Below are 24354 nucleotides of genomic sequence, written 5' to 3'. Positions count from 1 at the left end.
TAGAGACATTTTGAATTGTCCCAACACAAGCTTTGCTTGAAGAATTGAAAAAACAAAATGTCAAATCTACTATTTTTCAATATATGATTCAAAACTAATGCCTTAAATTTGAGAAACAATCAATATCATTATTTGGCACCTTAATTTGACAGCAAAGCGACAATTATCAATATTCTTTATTCAAATAAATTTTTCAAGATAAGAATCAATTATAAGAGTTTCATACTCTTAAGACACTCTAGAAGTCTCACAAAATATCTTTATCTTCAATATTCAAGTGTAATTTTTATATGAGAGAAAACATTTATCTACAGTCTTTAGAATTCATCTATGATTTATATGAAGAATGGGTAAGAACAATAATTACATAAGTAAAGAATCCTAAGTGTAAACAAAAAAGTAATTATCACATTAATGTAATGATGATACTAAACTAATGATTACATATAATGTCAAAACTAATTCTATGATTCTACAAAGTTAACTTCCTTAATCTTATATTAGTTGTACAAGAGATCTAAATTATTAAACTATGTTTAAATAATATTGACACAGTTTTGTAATTACTTTTTTTAGAATAACATATACTAATTCTAAAATCTATACAATTGAAGGGAGCACAACCATAAACTTTTGCCACGTGTTACAACCATGCTTTTTTGTAAAAAATAAATCAAAATGCAATTTTAGTAAAAGAAGGAACAACACATGTGTCGCACTGATAAGTGCCTAATTTTAGTAATATTTCATATTAAAATACAGGAACTTATGAGTATTAATTACTAAAATAAATATAAAATAATCCTTAATTTATGAATTTATACATTTTTATTTATTTTATGATCTTTATTTGAATAAGAACATTTTATTCTCAAATTTGGTGTTAATTTTAGGTTTTTAGGGAAGAATGAAGATGATTGGGCTAAAGAAGAATAATATAAGTTAAAATGAGAAAGTAGGAAGGCCTTGGAACGCACAAGTGCACAAAAAGCCCAAATGCGCCATGCAAGAAGTCGCTTAACCTTAGCAAATTAGGTTAAATAGGGGGCTTAAAGCACAACCCTAGTGTGCTAGATTGAGAGGAAAACACCATTGAGAGAATTGTAATCCAATTGGGAGAATAGGAAAGTGTGGGAAACATCAGAGGAGGCAGTCGTCAAGGAGAAACATCCTGGATCTTCTTTACTGCCATCCCTGCTTGTAACAATCATCATTTGTGGCTAGTTCTACCATTTGGGATTGAGAGTAATATGTTCAAACTCTGATGTATTGACGTGATATTTTAAATATAATATTTTGTTCTTGATTGATTATTGATATTATTTTTTTGCTCCTAATGCATTGATCGAGAATCTTAAATCTGAACAGAAAGTATTTTTAAGGTTCTGACCTAAACATTAATATTTAACATATTTCAGTGTTAGGAATAGACTTTAAATGTTAATTGTTATTAATGGATAATCATAAACCTAACTTGTTTTTATAAATATGCGAAGAATCGATATTTAGGAAACACCTTAAGAATTTTATATGTGAGGAATCGATATACAGACATCAATAACAATCAAAAGAGCAAAATATTATAATGCTAATCAAAATACAAAAGAGTGAGAAAGATGAAACTCAATCTCTATTTTTCCAATTGAAGCAAAAACTCTTTGATTTGTTTTCTTGTTAATTCTTGCCATTATAACAATTCTTAAACCAACTTTTATTATTATGGTTTTATATTTAGCAAATCTTTTACTTGAATATTCAATTGTTCCTTATGGGTTCGATATACATCCTTAGGGTCATATTATTACTTCTGACAACATGGTGCACTTTCCGTAAAAATTCATCACGCACTCACATAACTTCTTCATGCTATGAATGGATGATTAGGGTTTCCTTTTTCCGCTAAACGCACCATGGAGTTGCTATAAATGGAGGAAACTAGGTTTCTGTTTTTCTCTCATGAAAGCCTAAATTTGGCCGATCTTTCTGCAACTGTCTTTGCTAAAAAGAAATGACATATTGCATAAACAATGTAATGGTTTTGGAAATTCAAATTTCATTTATGATGAATTTTGGAGTCTTTTTTGGACTATTTATACCACTTCTTCTCATTGGATTATGCCATTGCATTTCATATTGATGTTCATCCGGTTTAAAATTTAATTCCTCTTCCTATTCAAGCACCTTGGTGTTCTACATCAAAATGATTTTCATTAAGTCTAAGCAATTTCAAATTTAACAATACACATAATTACTGAGAGCTAGAAAGAAAACCTCCATTTGAATTGCTATGTTCCACAAGGAATCTCGAAACCATCATTGAAATAGTTGTGTTTGAAAATTGCTCAATTAGTGATAAAAGTGTCAAAAAGTGATTTCCTGTATCTGCACAGATAAAAATAAACATATTTTTTCAATCTACAGTTGCATGTTATCTACAAGTAGTATCATATTTGGCGTAATATGATTTGTATTATGAATGGATTAATCTTGAGGTATAAGTTTATGTCATCCCACTATTTATATGTTCATTGCTCTCTGAATCCATTAGTTTTATTCTGTCATTATCTTTCTTTGTGAATTTGATACTACATTTCTAGTTATATAATATGTCTACATTGAAATTGGATAAACAGATTCATGGCTTAAATGATGTCAATTCAACAAAGGAGAACTTGAATGTGTGTTGTGAGAGTGATACGTCTATAGTGTGTGGAGGATTTCACCAAACAGAAAACATCCTTTCCAATGGAGATGGTGTTACAGAACCAACAATGTACTATTTTAAGTGTCACTTATGACTTCCATATATTTTATATTTGTTGTGTTTAAACATACTTTGGTTTTGCATTTTTGCAGGGAGTCTGAATCCATGCGTCAGTTAGAAAGACTCTTATATACTAATTTCAAATTGAGATATCCGATGAATGTGTGTATTCAATTCAATACTTTAGTGTTGCATCAAATGGATGTTCTTATAGAACAACACTACACCCTTATAAAATGAACTTTCAATTTGGAAAAAAGATTATCTTTATTTGATCTCCTTTTTCTTTTGCTCCTCTTACACCAAAGCTCTCTTTCACCATTTTTCTTTAGTTTCTCTCTATATTTAGTACTATTACGAAGTGGGCTTTAAGCCTAATTCAACCCCATAAAACCAGCTCATAGGATTGAGGTTTGCACCCACTTATATACAATGAAAGGCTCTAATCACTAGTCGATGTGGGATCTCCAACAAGTACTTCAAAAGGGACGTTGAATCATCTATTGAGTTTGTTACCCACACGTTACTACATTACTTTTGTTCTTCCATGGCTGTGTTGACATTTTACCTCATTGGTGTATGGTCGCATCGGAGGTTCAGATGGTTACAGTTTTTTTCTAATACATTCTTCAAAATTTTCCTTTTAAGTCTTGGTTTTTAACCCGATTGTTTAACATGATCTTTTTCATATGTTTCTTTGTGTTCTTTCATATATTGTCAATAGAATGAGTTTTGACCTTTATGTAGTTTTGCTTTTACTCTATTTCTGTTTAAGGTTACATGTTGTTCGTTATTATTTTTTTTAAGTTTACATTGGCAGTTTGGGTTACATGCATTTTGACAATTTATTTCTTTTATGATTATATTCATGGGTAACTTGCTTTGTTTTTCATAAAAGTTATAATTGATGACTTTTTTAGTGGTGCATTTTGAGTCGATATGCTTAAGAAATAAGTTTCCCAGCTACAACAAAAGGTGATCCAGAAGGAATGTTTTATGAGTAACATTCATGAACATGCTTTTTTCCTAATGCTTATATTTTTCTATATGTTATATTATTTATGAATGTATTATGTTGTTCTATATTCTATTTATGTGTTGCATCATAAAACGATTTGGGAAACACAAAAATATTGACACCTATAGAAAAATACATGATTTGGTTCCTTCTTCTTCATATTTTCCTGAAATTTTTTATTGCTTTATTTCTGAAGGCATAATGCGTTGCTATGTTCAAAACGTGTTGCATTTTTAACTTAGTAATGAACACAAAAGTATTTGCAGCTAAAGCAAACTCTTGATCATACATTATTTGTTGATTTTTCATTTGATATTCTATTTATGAACGTGTTATGCTATTGGATATTGAGATTGTGTTGCTTTTTAAATTGATTTGTTGAACACAAAAATATTGGCAACTACAACAAACATTGATTCATACTTTATATTTTCTTTTTCGTGTTTTTTCTATTATATCTTTGCTTATTTAGCGTGCTGCTTTCAGTGATTTTGTGAACACATAAATATTGGAAACTACAAGAAAATTTGACTAATATCAAATACATTGTTGTTCCTTCTTCTTTATAACTTTTGACAATTTTTTTTTTGCTTCCGTTGTTTTTAAAAAAAAATTGTTTTAAGGTGTTGTTATATTCAAATTGTGTTGCATTTTAGACTTATGTTCCTTCTTCTATTATGTCTTTTATGATTCCGCAAATTTTATCATTTTCATAATTTATTTGTATTTATGAAAACATTATGCGCTGCTACATTAACGTTGTCATTCATTTTAAACTAATTTTGTCAACACAAACTTATTGGCAGATACAGGAAAAGTTGATTCATACTCCATGTTTTGTGAAATCTTTCTTCTTCCATCATGTGTTTGATCATTATTTCTTTTCCTGCCAATTTTACTTTTCCTATGATATTTGATTTTTGAATATCTTATGATGTTATATATTGAAATTGTATTGCATTTTAAATTGATTTGCTGAACACAAAAATATTGGCAGCTAGAGCAAACTTTGATTGTTATTTATATTTTCTTTTCCCTTTACATTGTATTATATCTTTTCTTATTTAGGTATATGTTGTGAATTAACTTGCAAAAATTGTTTTTTTTTTAAATGTATAATGTGGTGCTTTATTTCAAAAAGTGTTGAAACTAAAAAGTATGGGTTCAACATATAAATAGTGCCAACTAAAGCAAAGACTGATTGATACTTTATATTTTGATATTGTTTTCTGCTCTGTTAATGCAATATGTTATTTAGAAGGTGTTATATTATGTTTTAACATTTTAATTTCATTGCTGTATGTATTCTTAATTTTCATATGAAGTTTTCCTAAATTGTTTATTATTATTATAATTCAAAGTATAAATTGCTATTTTATTCTGAATGTATTGCAATCTAAAATAATAGTCTCAACACAAAAGTATTAGCACCTACATTTAAACCATTATCATATTTTAAAATTTATAGTCAATTCAACATATATCTTATTTACTCCTCATTAGGTTAAATTGGAGGTGTGAAATTTCCCGTGCTTTGTTATTATCATGATAGTTTCTGATAAACAATCTATCTTTTGAATTGCTAGGTGAAGAGTTTTTCTTTTGCATAGTTGTCACATCAATTATTATGTTATAATGCTTAGTGTGATTTCCAATAATTTCCCTTATTACTTTGTCATTTGAATATGGAGACAACAGAGTCTTTCAGTTTTGTTTTTCTTATAACTATGTCAATTTTTTAATATCTGCAATATGAAGTCATCATCTGCCAACACATTAAAGATATAATATTAACGTATTATTTTATTAGTATAAAAATATATTATTATTATATAAATAAACACATACAAATTTTAATATAATTACAATTGAACACTTACTTTCTAATCTTCGTGACTCGAAGGAGTTATAAATATTGATATTTCCACCCTAAGAACACTGAAGTTTCCTCTTCTTTAATCTTTGCTATGCATATTTTCTTTCTTTGGTACCCTTTTTTATGTGAGTTGATTTTAAGATTGCACTTTTTATGGGTTGCACTTTTATTTATGATTTTTTGGATTAACAAAATATGGTGAGAACCCAAAGAAGATACTCACTGAACACGAACTTAATGTTGAAGATGAGAAGCTTTGATGTGTCAAATTCAAGTGAAGCCTGAAGTTGTGTGTTGTTCTAGGTTTAAGTTTTGGTTTGAGGTTTAGAATCTTTGTAAGATCAGTTTTGAATCTTAGACAAAGCTCATTTCAATCAGATTTAAAGACTAAAGTGTTTTTCCATGCAAAGGGAAAAACAACCGATTAAAATGTTGAGATAATCGGTTGTTTGTAACTTAGCTGGTAAAGAAAGTTTTAAAACTGTTTTATAACTGACAAGAGCATTCAACCGGTTAAATCGTGGTTTTAATCAATTAAATGTGTGTGCTTGTAACAGTTTTTTGAAAATCTGTTTTTAACTTATTTGCTCCAACGTTATCATTTCAAGTTTTATAAATATGTGTTTGTTTCAAACATTTAAATGATGATGAGAGTGATCAAGTTTGATAAAACAGAAACCTTTTATACTCTGAGTTGAGACTGATTTGAGTGATTACCAAAACTGTATGTGAAAAGGTTTCAACCAAGTTTTTAGTAAGATTGCCTTGTGCTTTGCTGTCTTTGAAAGAACTGATCAATAGGGTGCCGGTGTTTTGTGTCTTACCAGGTGTTTTCTAATCCTGTTCAAGTTCTTGTAATTGTTCATATAACATTTTTGTATAACTGTGTAAAATCCTATAAAGTCAGTAGGATTCTGGCTTGAGGTGGTTGTTGTGTGCAAGAAGGGTGAGTAGGCTTTGTGGGATTCAAAGTCACCTTCTTGTGTGTGGTGTTTGTGTAATCTGTGATTGATTGCATAGTGAAAACTCAGTGGTTTGACTGAGGACTAGATGTAGCTCTGTGATTGAGTGAACCAGGATAATCTATGTGTGTAATTCTCTCTATCTCATCTCTCATTCAACTGTTTGTATTTTCTGCGGTCATAAACAACTGGTTAAATCGTAACTTTAACCGATTAAATTTCTGATTTTTCTGTTTGGCTTTTGAATTGGTTTCTGAACTACTTCAGTGTGTTGTTTGTTAAAGCTTCATTCTAAGCAAAGTATTTGCGAAAACAATTTGAAAATAATTCACCCCCCTCTTGTTGTAGCCATCAAACCTAACACTTAACCAAGTGGTTAAGTAAGTGTGAAGGTTCACTTCTAGAGGGAAAAGAGAAAAACACAAATATATGGTGTGGATGATGCAAAGGTGAGGAATTAAAGACAAGGAGCAAATAAAGAACAATACCAAAGCAAAGACCAACCAAATAATAGAGAAAGACGTATATAGAATGGAAAGTGGTGCAAGAAAAGAATAAAAATGATGAAGGGATGAAGAAAGCTTATGGAAGAAGAAGGAAGTCATGCCATTTGGAGAAGGAGGCACTCCAAGATGAGTGGTGAAAGAGCCGCCACTTGAAGTGCTCGCACACTCAAGATAAGACTCACTCTAAGAACTCTCAAGTCCCACAAAAACACTCCTGCAGAGTTTCTTTACTATATTCAAATTCAATGTGAATACATGAGGCAAGACACCCTATTTATGGAAAGGAGTGTCTTGGTGGGCAAAATGGGAGAGGGTAGAGTTAGAATAAGAGAGGAGCGACCTAGGGTTGAACTTTTGGTCAATGTCACCCCTAGACCTAGCTTTTAGAAGCTAAGGTTACCTTCATACCCTAATGGACTTGGCACAAGCTAAATTTGATAAATACACCCCATGTTATGTTATGTGAACCTATTCTAGCCTATTCTTCTATATGGACCCCCAAAGTGAGCCCAATTTATTTACATAACTTCTCTTGTTGAAAGACAGGAAGGAAGAACTTCTGATATTTTGGTTTTGTAGCTTGTTCTTCTTCTGCTGATGCTTTCTCGAGGTTTGGTGAGGCCTGACTTTGTATATTGAGATGATTGACCTTTTGGTGAAATGCTTGATGTGTCCTTAGCCATCTGCTGGTTGTTGTGGTTTGTATCACTTTGTTTACTTCTTTCCTTACTTAACAAACTAAAATGGCCAACCCAGTAGAGATTGTCAGGTGCGATACCAAAGGTAGGTTCAACACAATGAACCTTCACAACAAGGTATATTTTTGTTTTTTTCATTATGTTATGCACACTTTTCAATCTCTTACACAGTCCTAACACTTTCTTTTATCAATGTACAAGGATGAAGGTATTGTGGACCGTAGGATTTGTTGAACAAGATGTTTTGATGTCTCCAAATCCAAGTGGAAAGCTTGAAGACCTTGTTGCTGGGTGTGTGTGTTATCTTGTTGTTTAAAACTTGTTAATTCACTCCTTAAAATGATCCAAGTTCATTTGAATCTTTAATCTTTTGAAAAGATGGGTTTTGTAAAAAGTTGTTGAAATTTCGAATCAGTAGGTTGTTTTACACTTAGTGGATTTTGAAGAGGTTTTCAAAAGCTTGACTTTGTTTCACTTTGCTATCAAGTCAATTCAACTGGTTGTTTCGAGAATTCAACCGATTGTTTTTCCCGAAAACCTTAACAAAATTCTGTTAAGTGGTTTTAATCTGTTTTAAATGATTTTAACTACCTTGGCTCCTTTATTAAATGTTTTTAACCACTTGGTTGGTCTATATAAATGTGGTTTATGCTCCTAATCTTGGAGTAAGAAAGAGAGTTTACCAAAAATAGTTTTTCCAAGATTTGAAAGAGCTTTGGATCATTCTTAACTGTCTGGAATAAGATTGAGTTGTACTTCTGAACTTTAAGCTTTGTAATGACCAAGTGTATTTTATTTCCTTCTTCATTAATAACTGTATTTTTGTATTTGTGTTGCCAAATAGTGTTGTGTGTTCTTGAGGGGTTCAATATCAACATTCTTGGTGTGGTATTTGCCAATGAGTGGTGTGTGTAGCTTGTAATCTAGGGTGGATTACATAGTGAATTCTCAGTGGTTTCTGTTGATTTCTCTCGGCAAGTGTACCGAATCAACTGTAATATAGTACTTTTTAAAGTACGAATGTCGAACCCACAGAGAACAATTCTAATTAAGATGTTATGTTGTAAAACTCATTAAGTATAGAAAATAATGTTGAGATATTTGTTCATAACCAAATTAAAGATTTCACAAGTAACTAAGAGATATAGGGTTTGATTCAACCAAATACAAAACTAACTTATCAAAAATAGAGAAAGATACTTGGGATTGAATTGCGTTTATCTCAATCATCTGTATTTTGAATAATACAATATATAATACTCAAAACTACTTATTCTTGATGCTTAATTTAAAGTCATTCATCTTGATTCCTCACAGATGAAACTCATAAGATAATTTCTCAAACACTGATTCCTCAGATATTTAACAAATCATCTAGCTTTAGGAACAGAATTATAATGCAATAAATAACCTGGAATCTATTCCTAGCATTACAAGTTATCAAGTATTTTCGTTTATTTCAAATCCTTGAAGGTACTTTCCAGTTAAATTTAAGGATCAAAATCAAGACTCTATTGATCAGACAGAATCAAGCAATAAGCATAAAACGAAAATACCAAGAACAAGTAGAAAAGAGAATTTTATATATATATATATATATCACCAAGAATACATTTGATCAAGGTAAATTACATTCAATCCCAAGTTAGAAAGAACTTAGCCACTCATGACAGCTCCTCTAATCTTCATTCTTGATCTGGATTGCATAAGAAGGATTGATCTGAGCAAGTTCTTCTCCTAAGAACAGAGGCTTTTTCTCTTTCTCTCACTAGTCTCTCTCTATAAAAACCCAATCTTTTTCCACCGCTGGTTTTGAGTTGTGTTTCAAAATTTATATAATCAACTTTAGCTCAAGCTAGCCAATTTAGCTTAAGCTAGATCTTTCGGTGCATTTTTAATCAACTCTCGACAATTTTAGCTTGAGCTAGCAATTCTAGCCTGAGCTAGATTAGTACTGCACTTTTAATCAACTCTGGACAGTTTTAGCTTGAGCTAAATCCTCTAGCTTGAGCTAAATCTTCTTGTGATCCAATTAAGTTTTTACTTTCTTTCTTTCAATGCCAGCTTGAAAAATTCTTTCAATGCTTCATATTCATATGCAATTTACACAAAAAATTGAGATTAAATTTCTTCATTTGTTTCTTGGTTCAAAATATATAATCAGATTCAATAATTCTCAGATTAGGGTAATTTTCTTACATTAAGCAACAATTAAGTTCCAAAGTGTTCAATTTTCTCAATCATAAAAACTACACATTGGCACTTATCAATTTCCCCCCAACCTAGAATCTTACTTGTCTGCAAGCAAAGTAATTGAATCTCAAAAAAATAAGAGTTCATTCCTCCCTAAAATCCTTAGAAATAAAATCTATAGTTTAATATCAAAACAACTTCATGGAAAGAGCACAACATAATTCAACAAAAAAATTATGGTGTTTCCTATCAATTCAAACCAAGACAGGATAAGAATGTACTCAATTTCCAAGGTAAACAATTGTTACTCTTCACTGAGAATCAAACTAAGGAATTTCTCTCTTCATTCCTCACTGGTGAGTGTTTTCCCTCTTTTTTTCACTTATTTCCAAGTTAATTTAAGGTTGCCCTTCATTTCCAGTTGATTACAAACACTTTCACAAACATAGATCTTGAGGTCTTTTTCAGGTTGTAATCGGGTTACAAAGAAAATTTGGTTTTTCCAGGATAACAAAATGCACACTTAACAAAAGATTAGCATATTTGCAATTCACTTTCTAATTGTGTTATCCATTATCCCTTCCATAAGATTCATTCACATTGCTTCTTTTTATATTCTTGTAATCCCTTTTTTTTTTTTAGAAAATTTGGATAATTTCGTCATTTCCTTTTTTTTTCTTTCTCTCTTTTTTATTTTTTCATTCTCAAAATCCCAACAGCCACACCAAACCCAATTCTTTTAATTATAGAAATTTGAATTGCACCTATGCTCTCCTTTTGTTAGCATACCACAAGGTAGGACAATATATATATATTAGAAGCTAGGGTGCAATAAAACAAATTTGGCTCAAAAAAGGTTATTTTTCTGCACATTTCATCATATATTGCAAAGGTTAGCTGTTTGGCTTTGAGTTTTCTCACCTCCAACTTTATTAAACATGCCTCAATCATCTCCATATTTGATTTTGTGATGTAAATTGACTAGAAAATTAGGAAACCTCAATTAACTCTTCACTAGTGAAAGTCTCTCAAACTGTTTAAAGGTTTCACACTCTCACTTGGTTGGCTAATTTCAATTCCTCATTTGTTCTCAGACATTGCTTTTAACTATTTACCATGTTTTAACTTTTACATATTACTATCCTTTCTCAATTTGAGTGATGGTTTCAGCCACAAATTCTTTTTCAAATTAAGTCCCCAATCAATCCATTTGGTTGTTCTAATTTAGAACTATGGTTTGATTTCTTTTTCCAAAAATTTATACCATCATCTATCTATATACAAGATTTCACTTCACAAAATATGCAAACATCAACCACTATACTAACTTAAGCTTGCCAACAACAAAAGCTAAAGTAAGAAATATTAAACTAAACTGCTAAAGTCAACTTACTAAATTAAACTGAAAGTAAAGTTAAACAAAAAGATAAAACCAGTTTTTTGTTCATTGTGCATGATAAGTATCAAAATCCTCTTGTGATTTTGTTTTGCTCTGTGCCAACATCATCATTCTGAACTTGGTTTGAATGTTCATCATCTGTTGCTACTCCAGTTGTTCCAGCTGCCATTTCTGGTGTCTCTTCAACTCTAATCCCAACTCCAAACTCTCCTGCCTCCCCTAAAAAATTGTGCATGTCCCCATGCCAAGATAGATAATCATCAAATTCAATGGGTGTCAACGACAGATTATTTAATACCAGTTGTGGATTTGGTGCGACACATTTTTCTGCACAAGTAAGAATAAACATTTTTCAAATCAAAGTGTTTTATTTGATTGGCATTTCAACAAACACTTGATATGCAATGTATAAAATGAAATTGAATGAGTACTTTTTGTTTGGGTATTTTATCCATGGAAACCGTGCTTAACTTTGATTATCCTATTCCACAATCCTATTCAACATCAAGACATTGAAATTTCAAAAAGATTGAATCTTTCAATTTAAAAACGAACTGTGAATTGGAAGTAGAAACACACATGACTGGACTTGGTTGAATGGAAATGGCAATGAAAATGCTTATGGAGATGAGTAATTACTTACCTTGATAATGGCAATGTAGATGAAATGTTTGTTTGAGAATGGTTATGTAGATGGAAGCTTTGGGATTCTTTTGAACAGAGGGTGCTTCTAAAACTGAGTTAGGGTGCAGGGTTTTCAAAATGTGATTTTTATAAAATGCTGCAATTTTTTTTTTTAGAAATCTCACTAGCTTAGGCTAGAGCTTCTTAGCTCAGGCTAAAATTTGGCAGAGAGCAACATATTTTCTAGCTCAAGCTAGCTCGTTTTAGCTTAAGCTAAAATTTGGCAGGGAGCAACAGATTTGTTCTAGCTCAAGCTAGCTCATTTTATCTCAGGCTAAAATTTGGCAGAGAGCAACAGAGTTTGTTTAGCTCAGGCTAGACCGTTTTAGCTCAAGCTAAAGTTTGGCCGAGAGCAGCAGAGTTTTCTAGCTCAAGCTAGCCCAGTTTAGCTCAAGCGAAAGTTGTTGAACCAAGTGGTGTTCAAGCTTTGAAGAATCCAAATCCTTTGAAGGATCTTGAAGTCTTGGCTGTGCTTGGTGTTGCTGTGCTGGTTTAGTATAGTTCTGGGGTAGTTTGAGTGTTGTAATACACCCTTTGATTAAATATAAAGCATAGGCCTTCTCAATCTTTGTGAAAGTAAAATGTTTTCAAACTAAGTTAAAACAACCGATTGTTTTGTCGAAACAACCGATTGTTGATACTTAGGTGTTTTGGGAAAAAGATTTAAAACTGTTTTCAAATGGTTGAACTGTTAAGAACCAAAACAACCGATTGATTCGAGGAAACAACCGATTGTTTGTTTTGGGACCATAACAGAAAAATTGTTTTATCTTTGACAGAGTATTAAATGATTTAACTGCTTACGCTCCAGTCATTAAATGCTTTGACCAATCTTTTAATGCAATTTAAGAGTTTGTTAAGATTTGATAACAAACTACATCTTTGAATAAATTCAGAAAAACAGATTTGAAAAAAAATCTTTGACAAGTTTTTGCTAAGAGTTTTTTTGAGTTTTTCAAAGAAGCTGAGATTGCTGAAAGTTTGTGATTGATCAAAGTTGTGGAATAGGATTCTGCTTGTATTGATTTCAGATTATCTTCTGTAACAAGTTTAATCCTTGTACTCTGTGAAACAAGTTTCGTTTCTGTGTTTCCTAAGATTGGTGTGTGTTCTTGAAGGGATCAAGATCAGTAATCTTGGTGTTGGTGTTTTGGCCAAGGAGAGCGTGTTTCTTGAGGTGTTCAAGGTCATTCTCTTGGTTGTTGTGTAAGTAATCAAGGTGTGATTGCTTAATGGATTTCCTCAGGGTTTCTGAGAAGACTGGATGTAGCTCTGGGTTTGGAGTGAAGCAGTATAAACATCTGTGTACAATCTCTCTATCCTTATCTCTTTAAATTCAATTTTATTTGTTGTTGGCTGGTATAAACAACCGATTGTTTCTGTGAAACAACCGATTGTTTTTCTGGTACTGCAGCTTTTGCTTGCTGTTTTGGCAAACTGAATTTCTGATCAATTGCTTTCCTGAGATAATTTCATTCTTGTTTTAAAAAGTTTATGAAAATTCTCTTTAAACAATTCACCCCCCTCTAGTTTAAAGCAATTCATTCTAACAATTGGCATCAAGAGCTTGGTTCTTGAAAGTTATTCAAGTTGATCCTAAAAACCTTTTTTAATGGCTGATAGACTACCTTTTGGGGAAGGTGTTTCAATTAACAGACCACCTCTGTTTTGTGGTTTGAACTACCAATTTGGGAAAGTAAGAATGAAAATATTTATGGAATCTCTAGACAAAGGAATTTGGGATGCAATTGAAAATGGTCCTTTTGTCCCAAAGTTTGAAAAGGATGGATCTGTCATTGAGAAACCATGGTCTCAATGGACTGATGCAGAAAGCAAAAAGGCCAAATTCGATTGCATTGCCAAAAATATTATAACCTCTGCTTTAAATTCTGATGAGTTTTTCAGGGTCTCGCAATGCAAATCATCAAAAGAAATGTGGGACACCTTGGAAGTCACTCATGAAGGAACAAATGAGGTGAAAAGAGCTAGAAAGCATGCTCTAATCCAAGAGTATGAGATGTTTAGAATGCTTAAAGGAGAAACAATTGTTGAGGTGCAGAAAAGATTCACGCACATCATCAATCACCTTATGAGCCTTGACAAGACTTTTGATAAAGAAGAGCTGAACATCAAGATCTTGAAATGTCTTGATAGAGCATGGCAACCAAAGGTAACTGCTATTTCCGAATCTAAAGATCTAACATCATTAAGTGTTGCTTCTTTGTTTGGAAAGCTTAGGGAACATGAGCTAGAGATGAATAAACTCAATGTTCAAGAGAGTGAAGATAAGCACACAAGGAGCATAGCCTTAAAAGCATCCAAGCACAAAGGGAAACAAGATTCCAGTGATGAAAGTGATGAGGAAAACCTTAGCTTGCTGTTAAGAAAGTTCAGCAAATTCCTAAAGAGAAACCGCAACAAAGACAACAACAAAAATAGGTATGGAAACAAGAAATCCAATGATTTTAATTCAAATAACTATAATTGTTTTGGTTGTGGTGAGCAAGGTCATAAAAAGGCAGATTGTCCAAACAAAAGCAAGGAGAAAAAGCCCAGTTATAAGGAAAAGAAAGGCAAGACAAAAAGGGCCTACATAGCTTGGGATGAAAATGAGATATCATCATCAAGTTCTTCATCAAGTGAAGATGAGAAAGCAAACATCTGCTTGGTTGCTGAAAATGATGATGAATCTTGCAGCTCAAGTGAGGCAAGTTCATGTGCTTCCTTAAATGAACAAAATTGCAGTGAATTGCTTGAAGCTTTTCAAGAAACACATGATGAAGCTAATAGATTGGTTCTTTCAAACAACCGATTGAAAGATCTTAACAGTTGGCTTGAAAAGAGAGTTAAATCACTTGAAGAAGATATGGAAAAAGCAAAAAGTGATTTTGAAAAATTAGAAAATCATTTCAAAAATGCTTCTTGCAAGTGTGATACTCTCATTTGCGAAAATTGTGAAAATCTTGAGAAAAAGGTTCATTATCTTGTTGAAAATGTGGACAAGCTTTCAAAGGGGAAATCTAACTTTGAGAATGTCTTGGCATTTCAAAGTTGTGTTTTTGGAAAGGCTGGTTTAGGCTTTAATCCACAAAACAAGCAAGATAAGTTTTCAAAATGTTTTCAAGAAAGTTAGAAAAACAATTGATTGTTACGACGAAACAACCGGTTGTTACATGCTTTTACTGCATGAAGAGAGGTCACTCTGTTAGGTTCTGCAAAATAAGGAAATATTCTGTTCCAAGAGGTTTTATGAAATGGATTCCTAAGGGATGTGAAGTTTCTAACTGCAAAGAAAAGTCAAAAGGACCCAAATTTGTAAGGGGACCAAATCTTGTTGCTTGAAATCTTTTATGCAGGAAAACTAAAGAAAAAGGAGGGACTGAGTCATCTGATCAAGTTCTTGAAGAAAAAGACAGTCTTTGAAGCTGAATCAATGCTAGGCAAAAGACCTCAACAAGTGAAAAGAGGCTTGATCATAAAGCACATGGCTCATTGAAGAATTAACAATAAGGATAAGACTTTCCTTTATTTGTTCTTAATTTTTGTTTCAAAATTCTTTCTCATGGTTAAACAATCTTTTTATTATGCTTAATGTCATCTACCTTGATCTCTTTCTGCTCATGGTTAAAATTCAAATTCAGTTTTAACTGCTGCAAAAAAACAACCGATTGTTTTGGGTCTGACAGCACTATAAAGAAATTGTTTTAATAGCTATTTTGAATTTCTATCCGTTGCAGATCAATTCAAAAGAGAGAATCTTGGTCAAAGAATCTGTGTTGAAAGCTGATTACCTTCAGAAAGGAGTTACAACTGTCATAAAGGAAAATATTCAAAAATCTTGGGAATTCAAGATCTTTAATGATTAGTCAAAGATCACATGTGAAGATCATGTGATTTTCAGCTTTTTCTGACGTTTTTTGTGCAGAGCAGAGTCAAGTCCTTTCTCTCTGAAATATCAGGTACCCACTAAATAAAATTGAATGCTAATTGATTCTTTTTTCTGCTATAAAATCTGGTGCAGCTGATCTCTTCCACAAGAACAACCAATTGCAACATATCTTGCAACATCTCTTGCAAAAATCTGTGAAGAGAGCTCTTCTCTATTTTCTTCTCTGCCATCATGGAATCAACTCCTCCCACCTCAAAGAGAGTCAAAACCAGGGCTGTAAGGTCTGGAGGAAGGCTAGAAGGCTGGTTTTCTGGAGACAACGATCTTATTGAGAAATATAGGTATGAAACAAGTATCAAAAAGATAAACAACCCCAAGGTTGTATGCTTTGATTGGCTGAAAAGTCAAAAGCTTGATAATGTTTGAAGGCTGCTCAAGGATCAATCTCTCAGAAAGTTCCTGGAGATGAAGGGAAACATATATCCAAATTTAGTGAGGGTGTTCTACACAAACCTAAAGTTTGAGGGAAACAATCTAGTTTCTCATGTGAAAGGTGTAGAGATGGAGATAACTCAGGAAGTATGGACTGTTGTTGCTGGTCTCAAGTTCTCTGGCCTTAGAATCAACCAAGGAAATCTTGGTGTAGTGGAGGATTTTAACAAAATCCTATTCTACAAGAGTTGCTTGAAGAATCAACATGCTCAAGTAAGTACATGCTCAGTTGGAGGTCTAAAGCTTGATGAGAGATTGCTTGATCTCATTGTGACTTGGATTCTAACTCCAAGAGGGAGTAATCATTTTGTTCATACTGAAGAAGATCTGGTATATATCTTCTGCATCACGAAGAAAATCAAAATCAATTGGATTCACATCATCAAAGAGCACATGCAAAAAGCCATGAGGTTAGGTGATTATCATTATCCATATGCTGTTTTGGTATCTAAATTTCTACTCTATTTTGAAGTGAACCTTGAAGATGAAACATCTGAGTTGGTCAAGTCAACTCAAGAGTTGAACAATGGATCACTCAGCAAAATGGGTTTTACCAAAGTAGGTGGAAAATGGATAAGCAAGGATGGTGATCTTGGTGCCTCATCTAGTGGTGCTGTTAATCTTGAACAAGATGAACCTGCTGATATGGATGTTCAACATGAAGATCCACCTGAAGATTATCAAGATGCTGGACCAAGTGTTGGTGCTGGAAATCAAGGAGAAAGGATGCAAACCATGTCTTCTTTTGAAAGACTTATGGTGAATAGGCTTGATAGCTTTGCTGAAAATCAAAGGAGCCTCCACGATCTCTGTGTTAGTAATTTCCAGAGGATTGACACCAGGTTTGACAACATGGATGCGAGATTCATGATTCTAGATGAACAGATTGAAGCTGTCCAGAACCAAATCTTTGATCTTCAGTTTGCTGATGATGAAGAATGAAGGAAAAACAACCGATTGGTGCTTCGAAACAATCGATTGTTTTTTGTGGTTATATCTAGTTTTTTAAATTCTCTTTCTTTCTGTTGTTGCTGCTTTAATTCTGATGTAATCAAAACAATATCTTGTTTTATATCTTCTCTTTGTCTATTTGTGAAGACAAATAGGGGGAGATATATATGCTGCTGTGTTTAAATTTCTGTTTTTTGTTGTTGAAACATTTTGGATGAGTAGTATTTGTTTATGATATTTAGCTCTGAAGTTTAATTTTTTATATCTGTGCTAACCAAATATCAGAAGTTCTATACTTTGTTCAAAACTATATCTTGCAAGAACTGCTTCAAATTCAATCAGGTACAACACAAGCATCACGGATTTGTCTTCATTAAATGGAGGGAGATTGTTGAACCAAGTGGTGTTCAAGCTTTGAAGAATCCAAATCCTTTGAAGGATGTTGAAGTCTTGGTTGTGCTTGGTGTTGCTGTGCTGGTTTAGTATAGTTCTGGGGTAGTTTGAGTGTTGTAATCCACCCTTTGATTAAATCTAAAGCATAGGCATTCTCAATCTTTGTGAAAGTAAAATGTTTTCAAACTAAGTTAAAACAACCGATTGTTTTGTCGAAACAACCGATTGTTTATACTTAGGTGTTTTGAGAAAAATATTTAAAACTGTTTTCAAATGGTTGAACTATTAAAAACCAAAACAACCGATTGATTCGAGAAAACAACCGATTGTTTGTTTTGGGACCATAACAGAAAAATTGTTTTATCTTTGACTGAGCATTAAATGATTTAACTGCTTACGCTCTAGTCATTAAATGCTTTGACTAATCTTTTAATGCAATTTAAGAGTTTGTTAAGATTTGATAACAAACTACATCTTTGAATAAATTCAGAAAAACAAATTTGACAAAAAATCTTTGACAAGTTTTTGCTAAGAGTTTTTTTGAGTTTTTCAAAGAAGCTGAGATTGCTGAAAGTTTGTGATTGATCAAAGTTATGGAATAGGATTCTGCTTGTATTGATTTCTGATTATCTTTTGTAACAAGTTTAATCCATGTACTCTGTAAAACAAGTTTCGTTTCTGTGTTTCCTAAGATTGGTTGTGTGTTCTTGAGGGGATCAAGATCAGTAATCTTGGTGTTGGTGTTTTGGCCAAGGAGAGTGTGTTTCTTGAGGTGTTCAAGGTCATTCTCTTGGTTGTTGTGTAAGTAATCAAGGTGTGATTGCTTAGTGGATTTCCTCAGGGTTTCTGAGAAGACTGGATGTAGCTCTGGGTTTGGAGTGAACCAGTATAAACATCTGTGTACAATCTCTCTATCCCTATCTCTTTAAATTCAGTTTTATTTGTTGTTTGCTGGTATAAACAACCGATTGTTTATGTGAAACAACCGATTGTTTTTCTGGTACTGCAGTTGTTGCTTGCTGTTTTGGCAAACTGAATCTCTGATCAATTGCTTTCCTGAGATAATTTCATTCTTGTTTTAAAAAGTTTACGAAAATTCTCTTTAAACAATTCACCCCCCTTCTAGTTTAAAGCCATCCATTCTAACAAAAGTTGCAAAACAATTTTTTTTTTCTTTTTCTGCATATCTAGCTTAAGCTAAAATTACTCAGCAATGAAATTTTCTTGAAAATTTTCATTTTGTCTTTGCCAAAAGTTTCAAACCTTTCTAAGTTTTCTTCCATCCATTCATTTCACCTAACATTTCAAACCTACATGACCATTTCACATATCAAACTGGTTTTAAAGACAAATATTAAAACATACTACTAAATCAAAACAAAAATTAAAAACACATTTCAAAACAAAACATTGGGTTGCCTCCCAGCAAGCGCTCGTTTAACGTCATATAGCTTGACGCCTGATTAACATCATTGAAGGTTCAACAACATTCATATCCACTCTAAAACACTTTTTATGATCATTTGAATGCTTCTTTGCTTCAAAAACATTAAAGCTTACTTCTTCATCTAGAACACAAACCTTCAATTTTCCTTTGTCTACATCAATTATAACTTTGGCAGTTTTCATGAATGGTCTTCCCAATATCAAAGGTACTTCAGCATCTTCTTCAATATCCATTACAACAAAATCTATTGGGAATAGAAATTTATCTACCTTTACCAATAGATCTTCAACTATTCCATGTGGATATTTGATTGATCTATCAGCCAACTGCAAAGTCATTCTTGTTGGTTTCACTTCTACATCTCCAATTTTCTTCAGCATTGATGAAGGCATCAAATTAATACTAGCTCCAAGATCCAATAATGCCTTTCCAACAGTGAGATTTCCTATGGTAACTGGCAAAGTGAAACTCCCAGGATCTCTAGATTTCTGCGGTAATGACTTTTGAATTATAGCACTGCATCCAGCTTCTAATTCAACTATCTCCTGGTCATTGAATTTTCTTTTCTTTGTCAATAATTCCTTCATGAATTTAGCATATGTAGGCATATGCTTTAAAGCTTCAGTAAAAGGAATGTTAATTTGCAATCTTTTGAGAATATCCATAAATCTTGCAAATTGCCTTTCTTTGCATTCTTTGTAGGAGCATGTGGATAAGGTACATCTTTTATAGGAACACTCCTCTCTTGTTTTTCACTTTTTTCTATGTTCTCTCTAATATCTACAACATCTTCCTTATTCCTTCCTTCTCCTCCCTCACACTCAATCTGTTCTTTTTCATTTTCTCTCTCACTTAAAACCTCTTCCTCAACAACTAAATTATCTCCAATTCCTTTTCCTATAACTTTCCCACTTCTAGTGGTGACATACTTGCAATGCTCTTTGGGATTGGTTTGTGTATTTGCTAAAAATTGACTTCCTTGATTATCAGCTAACTGTTTAGCCAGCTTCCCCACCTGTGTCTCTAAATTTCTTATTGATGCTTCAGTATTTTTCTGATTAGATAGAGAGGCTTGCATGAATTTCTCAAATGTATCCTCCAATTTGGATGTTCTCTCATGAACGGAAGGATAATGTGGTTGCTATTGATAAGGAGCTTGTCTGTTAGATGATCCAACCTCTTGCTTCCACCCAAATCCTTGATTTGGATTATTCCTCCATCCTTGAGTCATGTTATTTGGATAATTATATGCAAAGTCACCTTGCCTTCCTTGATTATTCATATATTGAACCTCTTCCTCTGATGGATTTTGGTAAGAGCATTGGCCATTAAGATGATCTCCCCCACAAAAATCACACTTCAAAGTTTGATTCTGAATTGAAGGAGAATTTACTGCATGTAATTGTTGAGGCAGTTTTGACATTTGCTTGGTTAATGCCTCAATTTGCTGAGTCAAAATCTTGTTTTGTGCTAAAATTGCATCTGAAGTACTAAGATCCAGCACCCCTTTCTTTTGCACAGTATATCTATCATGTTGAGCTTGGTAATCTGTTGAGGGTAAGGCATCAATGATTCTTGTAGCTTGTTCTGCATCAGCACTCATCATTGTACCTCCTGCTACAGCATCCAAGATCATTTTAGTATCAGGCCTCAAACCATTGTGGAATATGTTCAACTGAGCAATATCCTCAAAGCCATGATTAGGACATCTTCTTAACATCACTTTAAAGCGTTCCCAAGCTTCACAAAAAGGTTCTTCTGGCCCTTGCCTGAATGTGGAGATATCAGACTTAGCCTTGATATATCGAGAGAGTGGGAAGAATCTGTGTAGGAATTTCTCTTCTACATCATTCCAGTTACTTAGACTCTGGTTTGGATGTGACTTTAACCATTCTTTTGCTTTGCCTGCAAGTGAGAAAGGAAATAGATGCAGATAAACAGATTCAATATCATTTTCCTCGAAGCCCATGGTCCCAACCAACTCATAGAATGTGGATAGATAAGTATAAGGGTCTTCATTATCCATTCTAGTGAATTGATGAGTGCTAATTAAGCTAAGAAAAGCTAGCTTCATTTCTAATGATTTGGTGGCAAGAGGTATGGCTATGCTAGAGAAATGCCTCGGTCCTTGTTGCATAGCATAGTCTCCCAATGTCCTTCTAGGTGGATTTTGTCTATTATCAGCCATTTGGAACTCTGTTTGATTGTGTGAGTTGAGAGTGTTGGAAGATTTTGCTTTTGTTTGTCCTTGCTTCTTCTTTTCTTCTCTCTTCTTGCTTTGATTTCTTCTAGCTGTCTTCTCAATTTTTGGATCAAATTCCAATTGATCTTCAGGAACCTGTCCTCTTAATAACATGTATCTAAGACAACTCAAGCAAGGATTAGCACATGATAAAAGAATAAGATCTAAACAAGTGTCTATTCACAAAGAAAACAAAATATTCACAATACTCAATGAGTTATACTTCAGAAATTCTTAAAAGAAATTGTTCCCCGAAAACGGTGCCAAAAACTTGTTGATTTCTCTCGGCAAGTGTACCGAATCAACTATAATATAGTACTCTTTAAAGTACGAATGAAGAACCCACAGAGAACAATTCTAATTAAGATGTTATGTTGTAAAACTCATTAAGTATAGAAAATAATGTTGAGATATTTGTTCATAACCAAATTAAAGATTTCACAAGTAACTAAGAGATATAGGATTTGATTCAACCAAATACAAAACTAACTTATCAAAAATAGAGAAAGATACTTGGGATTGAATTGCGTCTATCTCAATCATCTGTATTTTGAATAATACAATATATAATACTCAAAACTACTTATTCTTGATGCTTAATTTAAAGTCATTCATCTTTATTCCTCACAGATGAAATTCATAAGATAATTTCTCAAACACTGATTCCTCAGATATTTAACAAATCATCCAGCTTTAGGAACAAAATTATAATGCAATCAATAACCTGGAATCTATTCCTAGCATTACAAGTTATCAATTATTTTCGTTTATTTCAGATCCTTAAAGGTACTTTCCAGTTAAATTTAAGGATCAAAATCAAGACTCTATTGATCAGACAGAATCAAGCAATAAGCATAAAACGAAAATACCAAGAATAAGTAGAAAAGTGTTCAGTTTTCTTACATTAGGGTAATTTTCTTACATTAAGCAACAATTAAGTTCCAAAGTGTTCAGTTTTCTCAATCATAAAAACTACACATTGGCACTTATCAGTTTCTGAGGATTGGATGTAGCTCTTGGTTAAGAGTGAACCAGTATAAACATTTTGTGTGAATATCTCTATCCTTACACTCTTTAAACTGCTTTAGCTTTGATTTTATAAACTGCTGGTATAAACAACCGATTTTTTCGCAAAAACAACCAGTTGATTTTCTGGAATCAAACTAAAAATAGTTTTCTAATTGGCTGAACAAATTTCTAATTGATTGATTCTTTATAGTCTTTCGCTCTTCCTTCAAAGTTTGCGAAAATCTTTCATAAACAATTCACCCCCTCTTGTTTAAGGCCATAAATTCTAACAGGATTTGCCTCTTGCCTTTACGAGTTATGTTCGCAGAGGCAGGTTCAAGAATGTGGTTTTGCATGGGTCTAATGAATAAGTGAATTGCAAAGTTCTCTTCCGAAACTTTTCTAAAAGATCTGTCAAAATTAGAAGTGGATAGAAGGAATTTTGTAATGAACATTCACTTCGGAAAGGAGATAAACTTATCTTTGAGGGTAACAACGAGCAACCTTGTTCACACCTTAGGATAATTATTATGAAATAAAATTGTAGTTTTAATTTTTTGAGCTAGGGAAATCTTTTAGCCTCGATGAAAACAAAGACTTTTTTTGAGTTCATATGGGCAATTGCATAGGTTGCTCGAAAAATGTTAATATTTATGTGTTTTATGTTGATGATTGATAACCAAATTTTTTTTCGTGGCCTCGTTTAATATGCAGGAAAATCCACAAGTTATTCCAGTAATGACATCTGAAGTTGGTAACTTAACAGTAGTTTTCGTTATTTCCACTCTAAACATACTTTTTTTTCTTATCATGTGTATTGTATTTGTTTCACATTGCATTATCTGGCTACAAATTAATGTGTTGCCATAACTATATGTGTTCAACATTCTGGCTAATATATCAAACATTACTATTGTTTCATATAATTCTTCCTATTTAAGCTATTTTACATTATTATTGTTTTACTTATTTATATGATAAACACATTGATATGTTCTTTTTAACGAGTTGTATTGTAACGAGTTGTATTGTAAGTACACCAATTAACAGTTTTGTAGAAATTCTTACCAGTGTAATATTGTTTATTTTGTTCTTATAACCATATTATTATTATTATTATTATTATTATTATTTTTATTTTTATTATTATTATTTATTTTGTACTTATTCTTTTAACATCTTATTATGAGTTATATTTGTGTCATTTGTTGTGTTATTGTTGATATGTTGGTATAATTTTATATCCTCAACACAAAATACCTGTTTCGGTTGAGAAACACACATTATATTATTGGTCCTATAATTGTATTTGTATTGCAGATATATTGTATACATTGATGTTCATTTGGGTTGTACAAATTGTTATTAAAACTTTACAATTTAATGTTGTTTAGAAATTTGTGTTTATGAGTTTTTAGTAATCAATATTTAAAATTTACGAACGTCATCTATAAAGATTTTTTAATTGAAATTTTAATAACCAGTATAGTTGTCATTAAGTGAATAACTCCAACAATACAATTCTAAATTTATAAATACAACAAAGTTAAAATTTAATCATAAAAAACCATAGACCATTATAGTGCTACAAACATTCGTATCTTTATATTACCGAACTATCAGTAAATACTTCACAATTTATATATAAAATTATCAACCTGCATAAAATCTTAAACAGAGAAAGTAGTATAAAAATTCTGATTAATATGTGATGTTCATCCATATTCAAGATGATGTTATAATGGAGTTAAAATGACAAACACCATAAATGCAATTCGTTTCTAACAAAAAAAAAACATAATCAACAATCAAGTTATTTTAAAATACAACTA

General features: G+C 32.3%; 1 protein-coding gene and 1 pseudogene across 1 annotated transcript; one reads left to right on the top strand and one right to left on the bottom strand.

Moving 5' to 3' along the window:
- Positions 1-19268: 19268 nt before the first annotated feature.
- LOC137829061 (uncharacterized) lies at positions 19269-20350 on the bottom strand. Its single transcript, XM_068635856.1, has 2 exons — positions 19954-20350; positions 19269-19891 (listed from the first exon to the last, which is right to left on the bottom strand). Exons 1-2 carry the CDS (start codon positions 20348-20350, stop codon positions 19269-19271), a joined length of 1020 nt encoding a protein of 339 aa, XP_068491957.1.
- Positions 20351-20963: 613 nt separating this feature from the next.
- On the top strand, positions 20964-21069 carry LOC137830781 (small nucleolar RNA R71; annotated as a pseudogene).
- Positions 21070-24354: the final 3285 nt, after the last annotated feature.

The sequence above is a fragment of the Phaseolus vulgaris genome, chromosome 7 (assembly GCF_000499845.2).
Source record: "Phaseolus vulgaris cultivar G19833 chromosome 7, P. vulgaris v2.0, whole genome shotgun sequence".
Lineage (NCBI taxonomy): Eukaryota > Viridiplantae > Streptophyta > Magnoliopsida > Fabales > Fabaceae > Phaseolus > Phaseolus vulgaris.
Note: the sequence above shows the minus strand (reverse complement) of the source record. Positions and strands in the feature narration are given on the sequence as shown.

Bases quoted from the DNA above. Each gene is read 5' to 3' on its own strand.
- LOC137829061 (XM_068635856.1), bottom strand. From the start codon at position 20,350: ATGCAAGCCTCTCTATCTAATCAGAAAAATACTGAAGCATCAATAAGA. The intron at 19,892-19,953 runs GCAATTTGCAAG...CTTTTACTGAAG, and splicing joins TACAAAGAATGCAAAGAAAG to CTTTAAAGCATATGCCTACA.